The 10948-nt window shown below is 42.7% G+C and overlaps 1 protein-coding gene across 2 annotated transcripts in view; it reads left to right on the forward strand.

Annotated features, from left to right (window-relative positions):
• LOC106612410 (choline-phosphate cytidylyltransferase A) overlaps positions 1–10766 on the forward strand; it is a 29377-nt gene extending 18611 nt beyond the window's left edge. For both annotated transcript variants that reach the window (XM_014213512.3, XM_082956134.1), the window contains 3 exons: positions 2352–2494; positions 5088–5276; positions 7437–10766. In XM_014213512.3, coding sequence (XP_014068987.1) covers positions 2352–2494; positions 5088–5276; positions 7437–7634 — 530 coding nt within the window. In that variant the 3' untranslated portion in view covers positions 7635–10766. The remainder of the gene's footprint in view (positions 1–2351; positions 2495–5087; positions 5277–7436) is intronic.
• The last annotated feature ends 182 nt before the right edge of the window (positions 10767–10948 follow it).

The following is a 10948-nucleotide window of genomic DNA, read 5'->3' on the forward strand; positions in this document are numbered from 1 at the left end:
TACTAAGCCTATCAGAAGGTTAGGTGGAGCAACTGCCATATTTCTTATTCCTTTTAATGTTTAGAGGAAGTGCCAAGGGTGTGCAGGGGCTAGGTTAGGGGCTGCTTCTGGGCAGCGCCTGACAGTTTTGGGACACTGTAAAGTCCATGGAGAACAAGAGCACCTCCTCCCAGCTGCCCACTGCACTGAGGCTAGGTGACACGGTCACCACCGATAAATCCATGATAATCGATAATTTCAATAAGCATTTCTCTATGGCTGGCCATGCTTTCCTCCTGGCTACCCCAACCCCGGCCAACAGCTCCGCACCCCTCGCAGCTACTTGCCCAAGCCTCCCCAGCTTCTCCTTCACCCAAATCCAGATCGCAGATGTTCTGAAAGAGCTGCAAAACCTGGACCTGTACAAATCAGCTGGGCTAGACAATCTGGACCCTCTCTTTCTAAAATTATCCGGCACCATTGTTGCAACCCCTATTACCAGTCTGTTCAACCTCTCTTTCGTTTTGTCCGAGATCCCTAAAGATTGGAAAGCTGCTGCAGTCATCCCCCTCTTCAAAGGGGGTGACACTCTAGACCCAAACTGTTACAGACCTATATCCATCCTGCCCTGCCTTTCTAAAGTCTTTGAAAGCCAAGTTAATAAACAGATCACTGACCATTTCGAATCCCACCGTACCTTCTCCGCTGTGCAATCCGGTTTCCGAGCTGGTCATGGGTGCACCTCAGCCACGCACAAGGTACTAAACGATATCATAACCGCCATCGACAGTACTGTGCAGCCATCTTCATCGACCTGGCCAAGGCTTTCGACTCTGTCAATCACCATATTCTTATCTGCAGACTCAATAGCCTTGGTTTCTCAAATGACTACCTCGCCTGGTTCACCAACTACTTCACAGTTCAATGTGTAAAATCAGAGGGCCTGTTGTCCGGACCTTTGGCAGTCTCTATGGGGGTACCACAGGTTCAATTCTCGCGCCAACTCTTTTCTCTGTATATATCAACGATGTTGCTCTTGCTGTGGGTGATTTCCTGATCCACCTCTATGCAGACGACACCATTCTGTATACATCTGGCCCTTCTTTGGACACTGTGTTAACTAACCTCCAAACGAGCTTCAATGCCATACAACACTCCTTCTGTGGCCTCCAACTGCTCTTAAACGCTAGCAAAACCAAATGCATGCTTTTCAACTGTTCGCTGCCCGCACCCGCCCGCCCAACTAGCATCACTACTCTGGACAGTTCAGACCTAGAATATGTGGACAGCTACAAATACCTAGGTGTCTGGCTAGACTGTAAACTCTCCTTCCAGACTCATATCAAACATCTCCAATCCAAAATCAAATCTAGAATCAGCTTTCTATTCCGCAACAAAGCCTCCTTCACTCACACCGCCAAACTTACCCTAGTAAAACTGACTATCCTACCAATCCTCGACTTCGGCGATGTCATCTACAAAATAGCTTCCAATACTCTACTCAGCAAATGGGATGTAGTCTATCACAGTGCCATCCGTTTTGTTACCAAAGCACCTTATACCACCCACCACTGCGACCTGTATGCTTTAGTCGGCTGGCCCTCGCTCGATATTTGTCGCCAGACCCACTGGCTCCAGGTCATCTATAAGTCTATGCTAGGTAAAGCTCCGCCTTATCTCAGCTCACTGGTCACGATAACAACACCCACCCGTAGCACACGCTCCAGCAGGTGTATCTCACTGGTCATCTCCAAAGCCAACACCTCCTTTGGCCGCCTTTCCTTCCAGTTCTCTGCTGCCAGTGACTGGAACGAATTGCAAAAATTGCTGAAGCTGGCGACTTACATTTCCCTCACTAACTTTAAACATCAGCTGTCTGAGCAGCGACCCGATCGCTGCAGCTGTACATAGTCCTTCTGTAAATAGCCCACCCAATCTACCTACCTCATCCCCATATTGTTTTTATTTACTTTGCTGCTCTTTTGCACACCAGTATCACTACTTACACACTATCATCGCTCATCATCATCTGCTCATCTATCACTCCAGTGTTAATCTGCTAAATTGTAATTACTTTGCTATTATGGCCTATTTATTGCCTTTTATTGCCTTCATGCCATTTGCACACACTGTATATAGACCTAATTTTTTTTCTATTATGTTATTGACTGTGCGCTTGTTCATTCCATGTGTAACTCTGTGTTGTTGTTTCTGTCGCACTGCTTTGCTTTATCTTGGCCAGGTCGCAGTTGTAAATGAGAACTTGTTCTCAACTAGCTTACCTGGTTAAATAAAGGTGAAATAAAATAAAATATTGATGCCAGTGTGGCTTTGCTGCATTGGGTTTAGCTGACTTCTCCCCTCACCTTCAGGCATGTTCGCACCCACACAGCGGACAGAAGGCATCTCCACTTCTGACATCATCACCCGTATTGTCCGCGACTATGACGTGTACGCACGCAGAAACCTGCAGAGAGGCTACACTGCCAAAGAGCTCAATGTCAGCTTCATCAATGTGAGTTCTTCACCTTTTCTAGCAATGTAGTCAACTTCATAAGGATGTATACATTTTAGACCATAGGAATGGATATCCCAATGGTTCATTCATGTGTCAATGTCTTTCCAACTTTTCTTTTGAAAAAAAATGTCCCACTGAAGCTTGCATTCTAAACAAGTGTAGAAAAACACACTGACTTTGACTTTAGTTCTATTTATTTTTCATTTGCAGTACATCAAACTTGCATTACTTCAAATGTATTCATAATTGGAGGGACTTGCTGTTAGAGAGGTGAGCCAGAAACCAGAGGGTTGCCAGTTCCAAATCCCTGGTCTGGCGGGAAGTGAGCGGAGGGTTGCTGAAATCAAATATTAGATGCCATTGCCTGGCGTTGTGCCCTTGAGCAAAGCACTTAACTCTCCACAACAACTGCTCCATGGCCGCCATAGTATAGCAGCCCCCAGCTCCAACCTTGTTTGTGTCTTTTGGAGGGGTTGGGATTAAGCAGAAGTCAAATCCGTTGGACCTTGTGTACAATTGGATGAATAAAGTCATCGTAATCACCATGACCCCTTCTTCCTTGTCAGTCAAAGTTTCTAAGTTTGATATTTCAGGCCAAAAATAACAGTTTCACTAAACAGTACATTTTGGGGCCAGAAATGTACAGTTGAAGTCAGAAGTTTACATACACCTTAGCCAAATACATTTAAACTCAGTTTTTCACAATTTCTGAAATTTAATCCTAGTAAAAATTCCCTGTCTTAGGTCAGTTAGGATCACCACTTTATTTTAAGAATGTGAAATGTCAGAATAATAGTAGAGTGATTTATTTCAGCTTTTGTATCTTTCATCACATTCCCAGTGGGTCAGATGTTTACATACACTCAATTAGTATTTGGTAGCATTGCCTTTAAATTGTTTAACTTGGGTCAAACGTTTTGGGTAGCCTTCCACAAGCTTCCCAAAATAAGCCTTCCACAAGCTTCCCACGCTTTTTCAGTTCTGCCCACAAATTGGGATTGAGGTCAGGGCTTTGTGATGGCCACTCTAATACCTTGACTTTGTTGTCCTTAAGCCATTTTGCCACAACTTTGGAAGTATGCTTGGGGTCATTGTCCATTTGGCAGACCAATTTGCGACCAAGCTTTAACTTCCTGACTGATGTCTTGAGATGTTGCTTCAATATATCCACTTAATTTTCCTGCCTCATGATGCCATCTATTTTGTGAAGTGCACCAGTCCCTCCTGCAGCAAAGCACCCCCACAACATGATGCTGCCACCCCCATGCTTCATGGTTGGGATGGTGTTCTTCGGCTTGCAAGCCTCCCCCTTTTTCCTTGAACATAACAATGGTCATTTTGGCCAAACAGTTCTATTTTTGTTTCATCAGACCAGAGGACATTTCTCCAAAAAGTACAATCTTTGTCCCCATGTGCAGTTGCAAACTGTAGTCTGGCTTTTTTATGGCGGTTTTGGAGCAGTGGCTTCTTCCTTGCTGAGCGGCCTTTCAGGTTATGTCGATATAGGACTCGTTTTACTGTGGATATATATACTTTTGTACCTGTTTCCTCCAGCATCTTCACAAGGTCCTTTGCTGTTGTTCTGTGATTGATTTGCACTTTTCACACCAAAGTGCGTTAATCTCTAGGAGACAAAACGCGTCTCCTTCCTGAGCGGTATGACAGCAGCGTGGTCCCATGGTGTTTATACTTGCGTACTATTGTTTGTGCAGATGAACGTGGTACCTTCAGGCATTTGGAAATTGCTCCCCAGGATGAACCAGACTTGTCGAGGTATAGAATTTTTTTTCTGAGGTATTGGCTAATTTCTTTTGATTTTCCCATGATGTCAAGCAAAGAGGCACTGCGTTTGTAGGTAGGCCTTGAAATACATCCACAGGTACACCTCCAATTGACTTAAATTATGTCAATTAGTCTATCAGAAGCTTCTAAAGCCATGACATCATTTTCTGGAATTTTCCAAGCTGTTTAAAGGCAACTTAGTGTATGTAAACTGCTGACCCACTGGAATTGTCATACAGTGAATTATTAAGTGAAATAATCTGTCTGTAAACAATTGTTGGAAATATTACTTGTATCATGCACAAAGTAGATGTCCAAACCAACTTGCCAAAACTATAGTTTGTTAACAAGAAATTTGTGGAGTGGTTGAAAAACTAGTTTTAATGACTCCAACCTAAGTGTATGTAAACTTCCGACTTCAACTGTATCTACAGGACTATAACAATAAAAACATTTCATCAGAAAAGCCTCATTTTACCTCTGGCATTCCTTTTGAATTTAGTTAGCCTATGGCCTTCTTCGAATACTCTGAAAATGCATCCGCCTTTCATTCCTTTCTTTGTGATTTGTCATTCAACTGTAGTGTACATCACTCACCTTATATCATTTGTTACCTCAAAGAAAGGGAGGAACGAAGGAAGGAGGCATTTATTAAGTATTCAAACAGGGCCTCAGAATAAGCACGATCAGTTTAGCCTTTTAGATCATAATGAATAAGATCATATGGACAGTTGGGGACCTGATCCTAGATCAGCTTTGTGGTTACGGACCTTGGTGTGCGTCTCAACATTGCCCCCTATCTTTCCAGGAGAAGAAGTACCACCTGCAGGAGCGTGTGGACAAGGTGAAGAAGAGGGTGAAGGATGTGGAGGAGCGATCCAAGGAGTTTGTGCAGAAGGTGGAGACAAAGAGCATCGACCTGATCCAGAAGTGGGAAGAGAAGTCCCGAGAGTTCATCGCCAACTTCCTGCAAATGTTTGGCCCAGAGGGAGCACTGGTGAGTGTCACTACATGCGTCCTAAATGGTACCCTATTCCCTATGTAGTGCACTACTTTTAACCAGGACCCATAATGTTCTGGTCCAAAGTAGCGCACTGTGTAGGGAATATGGTGACACTTGGAACAGAACCTTTGAGAATGTCAGGGTGTGGGTCATGACCCAGGAGTTTTTCCTGACCCTGTGACTAGGCCCCAGTTATAGGCTGTTACTAGGGCCCCACATGTTTCCTGGTCAGCAAAATTTCCTGGCTCCCCATTCATGAGCAGCTAGGGGTCCCATTCTTCCCAGGAAAGTAGGTTAGGCTAATTGCTTTGTTTTGTCCAACACCAATCAGATCTAGCCACTGTTCTGCATCAAGCTAGCTCAGTGAAGCCCCTCTGTCAGTTGCTATGGGTTGTTGTTTCAGAATTTCTGAACTATCCTTTTTGACATTATCCTTTCTCCCGAAGTGTGCATGGGTTCACTTTTCTTCATGTTGTCATGACGTGCCCCTTTCTGGGTGTAGATCGTGCCACCCCCCCCCCCCCCCACCCCCCCCCCCCCACTCTCTCTCCTAAACCCAGGTTTTGTTATCCCCCTGGTCATGCAGAAAGGGAGAGGGAGAGGACAGAGCGAGAACAATGGACTTCACTTAGCCAAACTCCTAAATCCCCAAAATGGGAGAATTAAACAGTCTTTCTACTTTTGAGAATGTGGGAATGATCCATGGACTCTTAAGGGACAGTTATGTTGAGTGTGTTTCATTTGGTGATCTCATGAAGGACAGGAAACACACAATGGTATCTGTTAAAGTGTACATTTCCCAGCTGTCAAGTTTACATTTAAATCTTGTGAAACATATGTGATTAAACATGAAACTATTTGTGAAAAGATGTAATGTGATGTTAACCTTCTCAATGAGAGCATGTATTTTCATATAAAGATGAACTAGTCAGTGGCCACACCCCCATGAGCCCAGATATCACATTAGGTGTCATGGAACCGCCCTTTTCTACTGAAACGTATAAAACCCACTCCTGATGAAATTCACACCAGACCACACAAACCCCGGTGTAAGCTAAGGTTGCAAATGGTTGAATTTATGAGGCCCAAAACATGCCTGGTGACGCTGGTGTGTGAAGTGGTTTAAACTACAACTCTACCAAAGGACAAGGCTATACCACGTGGAGCATTGGTTACACGACTGGAAATGGTTCAACTCTGAGACTATCAATCCCTACAGAATAAGAGCAAATCTTAGACGTATAATTACTATTCTGCAGCTAGAAATTACGTAAACCTCGGACGAGAAAACAGACAACCGCCGATGTATCTAATCTATGAGAACATTTCTGAATGGTACTCTGAAGTATCCATTCCAACCACCTACAACCACGAAAGACTTTAACTTCAATGAAAGTTAACCAGAGACTGATGAACCCTACAGGACGATCGAGGATTCTAACAGAGAAGACAACAACGACATACGGGCGTAAATATATATTCATTGCAATTATTCTCGAATGAGTGGCCGTTCATGTGCAAAGGATTAGCATTTCAATTAATATAATTATAGACTGTGTAATGAATCCATTTGTCTTTCCCGCTCTTTCTCACTCTACCAAGTTGTCATATCGGCTTAGCCCACTAGGGACTTTTCCATCATTGTTAGTAACCAATATCTACTGTTTATTATTTCTGTGATTATTTAGTTAGTTAATTATTTATTTACTAAGTCAATTTGTGTATTGCTGATTCATAATTTATGCTAGGGTTCGTGCAGATAACCAAGAATTTTACGACGTTCAGATGAGACTGATAGAAGGTAAAGAATAATTAATAATTGACTGCTATTGATATAAAAGATCTTCAGATCTTTAAGAGTGGATTCAGGAGATAACCGCTCTATATAAACGAATACTTCCGTGGTGCCCAGGATTCCTAATGAGTCAGTTATTGCCTGATTAATTGAATCAAATAATTAAACGTTAGATAATCTATTTGAAAATAGCATGTCATCTCATTTAACCATACTAGAGACACAATAATGTATTTGAAACTAAATAACTGGTAGAATAAGAAATATGATGGAAACATCCTTGTGTAGCCCATATTGAGACGCAGGATCTGTCTTTCAATATCTTTCTCTCTTTCATTTCTTCTCTTCTCCCTCTATAGAAGCACATGCTAAAGGAGGGGAAGGGGCGGATGCTGCAAGCCATAAGCCCCAGGCAGAGCCCCAACAGCAGCCCGACCAGAGAGCGCTCGCCCTCTCCGCCGCCCTCCTTCCGTCTGCCCTTCTTCACCAAGACCTCCCCTCCCTCCTCGCCCTACCACCTCAGTGGAGCAGACAGCATAAGCGAGGATGACGATTAGGAGCCTCCCTCCATTCCTTTCTCTCCCTGTGGCTGAGATGGTCAGGGTTAGGGTAAATACCATTTCAATTCAGTCAATTGATTGAATTGAAATGGAATTGACCCCAGCCCAAGTGCTCACAAGGAATTGATTATTCACATGCGCTTGAATTAGGATGCCATGTTGCGTTTTTTCCACTCCCGCTCACATTACTGGTTCTCTTTACCAGGCCTCCAGTGTCAGTCAGGCCTTTGTCATGTTTAGGTGTTGGAAGCAAACCACGACACAATTGCATAGCAAGTTTAATCATAACTCTCTGTAAAACGGCTGTTCTTTGGGGTCACAGTGTTGTTGTTATTCACAAAATCGATTTTCAAATGTTTCATTGATGATGTATAAAATGAATTAATGAACATGGGAATGTGTCAGCCAATACGGGCGTGAGTGATGGGACACTCATTCGCTCATAAATGACTTGCATGTTCTTCCGAACACACACTGAATTGTATTTGCCATGCTAAATCCATAGTAGCGCCAGAGAAAATTGAACAAGTGATAACCGGTACTTTCTGTAAATAATAACTTTCTACTTTCCCATTTGATTTCATTCTGAATTTTCTTTATGGGAGTTACATGAAGTAATCGCTTAAGTCGTCTGGATTTTTAAACTTCTCTGGTGAAAGCATAGTTCACATGGATATAGCACGACAATGGGTAAGAATCTATTGAATCTAGTAGGGGTTAACCATCGTACCGGAGTGAGCAAAAAGACTGTTTCCCAGTCTAAAACAAGCTGGCACCTCATACCAGCTGTCTGCCTCTTTATCCCATAACAAAAGCTGGTTTCAAACATGGGTGGGTGGGGGGGTGGGGGTGGGGGGGGTTCCTCCAATATGAAGTAGTAGAATGCCATCCCTCCTCCCTCTAGTGATCGCGCTACAGGAGCAACACAGCAGCCTTTTGTTATCAATGAAAGACATAGTGAGCCTCCCTCCCCTCGTAGATGCATTCTCTTCAACTGCCTCCACAGAAAAATACAACTTGGGTAGAAAGAAAGCCTTGTGCAGAATTCCGAATAGCCCCCTACCACCCCTTAGGGCCTAGGCACTCCTGTAGATCTGAAAGGATGAGATAGCTTTTGCGTTCTGGCAGGGTGGCATTTTCACCGTGTTGGATACACCTATTCAGTCCTTTTAGGCCTAGGATACACTGAGGCTGTACAACTGATGTACAATGCATTGGACTCAACAGTTGTGATGCAATGGATATTTTTTTTTAACTGAAACGTTTAAAATATTGTTGTTTGGTGTCTCCAGAGCGGTTGGGTAAATATTTTTGTGCAGACAAATGCATAACAAATACCTGTTGTATCAAATGCGTTGTACAACCTGAGTGTGAACTAGGCCAGTTGACCTAAAGGTGTGCCTAAGGCTGTTCCACTTGCTCAGGAGTGAAGTTCCACTAGGGACAGATCTAGGATCAGCTTCCTCCCCCAATACACCTCCCATTAGTGGAGAAAATGCTAAACTGACCCAAGATCAGGGGGAACTTGACCATACTCCATTCCACTTAATAACCTCCCTACTCTGTAACTGTAATTAGGTTGATCGAGGACTTTTGACTACATTGGTCACAAGATTAGTCACCAAAAAAAAGTTGTTGTTTTATCCTCGTATTTTGTAATTTACTTTTATTTAATATGTACTAAGTGTGTTGGTTTGTGTTAAAGGCGATCTACTGTATGTACTTTCATCTTGTATAGATGTCATTTTTGTATACCTCCTGGAAAAACCTTCTGCTGATTTTTCTTCTTTTTTTGTTGTAGAAAATAGTAATTCCACTAATCAGTAATTCCAAATGCATTGTGCATCTCCACAACTTTATGCCAATAGATTCCAAATAATTTTTTGGGGGTGATTTATTAAACATTTATCCAGAGTGCTGATGCTATGTGTAATCAGTGCTGCATTGTAACATTCCTCCCAGACGTGATTTATTAAACATTTCCCAAAGTGCTGATGCTATGTGTAATCAGAGCTGCATTGTGGCATTCCTCCCAGACATGATTTTTTGGGGGGTGATTTATTACATTTCCCAGAGTGCTGATGCTATGTGTAATCAGAGCTGCATTGTAACATTCCTCCCAGACATGATTTATTAACCTCTCTAGGGGAGGTGGGACGAAATCGTCCCACACTATTCAACAGCCAGTGACAAATCCGAGCGCCGAATTTAAAACCACAAAATGTCATAATTCAAAGTTCTCAAACATAGTTCAATCTTGGTTTCATTAGACCAGAGAGTCATTTAGGCTGTCGTGCCTTTTACTGAGGAGTAGCTTCTGTCTGGCTGCAGAGATGGTTGTCCTTCTTGAAGGTTTTCCCATCTCCACAGAGGAACTCTGGAGCTCTGTCAAAGTGACCATCGGGTTCTTGGTCACCTCCTTGACCAAGGCCCTTCTCCCCCGATTGCTCAGTTTGGCCGGGCGTCCAGCTCTAGGAAGAGTCTTGGTGGTTTCAAACTTCTTCCATTTAAGAATGATGGAGGCCACTGTGTTCTTGGGGACTTTTAATGATGCAGATATCTTTTTGGTAGCCTTCCCCAGATCTGTGCCTTGACACAATCCTGTCTCGGGGCTCTCCGGACAGTTCTTTTTACCTCATGGTTTGGTTTTTGCTCTGACAACTGTGGGACCTTTTGTATAGACAGGTGTGTGTCGTTCCAAATCATGTCCAATCAATTGATAATTATTTGCTTCGTCATTATGGGATATTATGTGTAAATTGATGAGTAAAAACAATTTAATCAATTTTAGAATAAGGCTGTAACAAAGTGGAAAAAGTCAAGGGGTCTGAATATTTTCTGTGTGTGTGTGAAAAAAGCAGCTCGTGACTGCTTCCATTGTGTTTTTGCTGGTCACCTTGACCAAAATGTATGCATTCCAGTGGCAGGCTTATGAGAATGAGGGCCAACACAGCACCGTCCTGTTTTTAAATGTCCTCATTGTTTCTCTGCCCTTTAATCGGCAAAGGAAATGTCTGTCTTGTCATATGAACTGTCAACCTGTTGACTACTATCAGTTATAACAGGACTAAAATAAATATGTACAAAGAAGAATATTCAATTTTGAAGTAAAATCACTTATATACTGTCTGTTTGGCAATGTGTTGTTGCATATTTCTAAAGTGGTGTTTGTGCATATACAGTTCTGGCAACCATTCCTTGTTACACAGGAGGGAAAATATATACCAAACAATTTAACATGGTAGAAAAACAGGCAATAGTATTCACTTCAATTGCACAGTTTTTACATGTTGCCTTAAATATAAAAATGA

Source organism: Salmo salar, chromosome 09 (genome assembly GCF_965601325.2).
Source record: "Salmo salar chromosome 09, fSalSal1, whole genome shotgun sequence".
Lineage (NCBI taxonomy): Eukaryota > Metazoa > Chordata > Actinopteri > Salmoniformes > Salmonidae > Salmo > Salmo salar.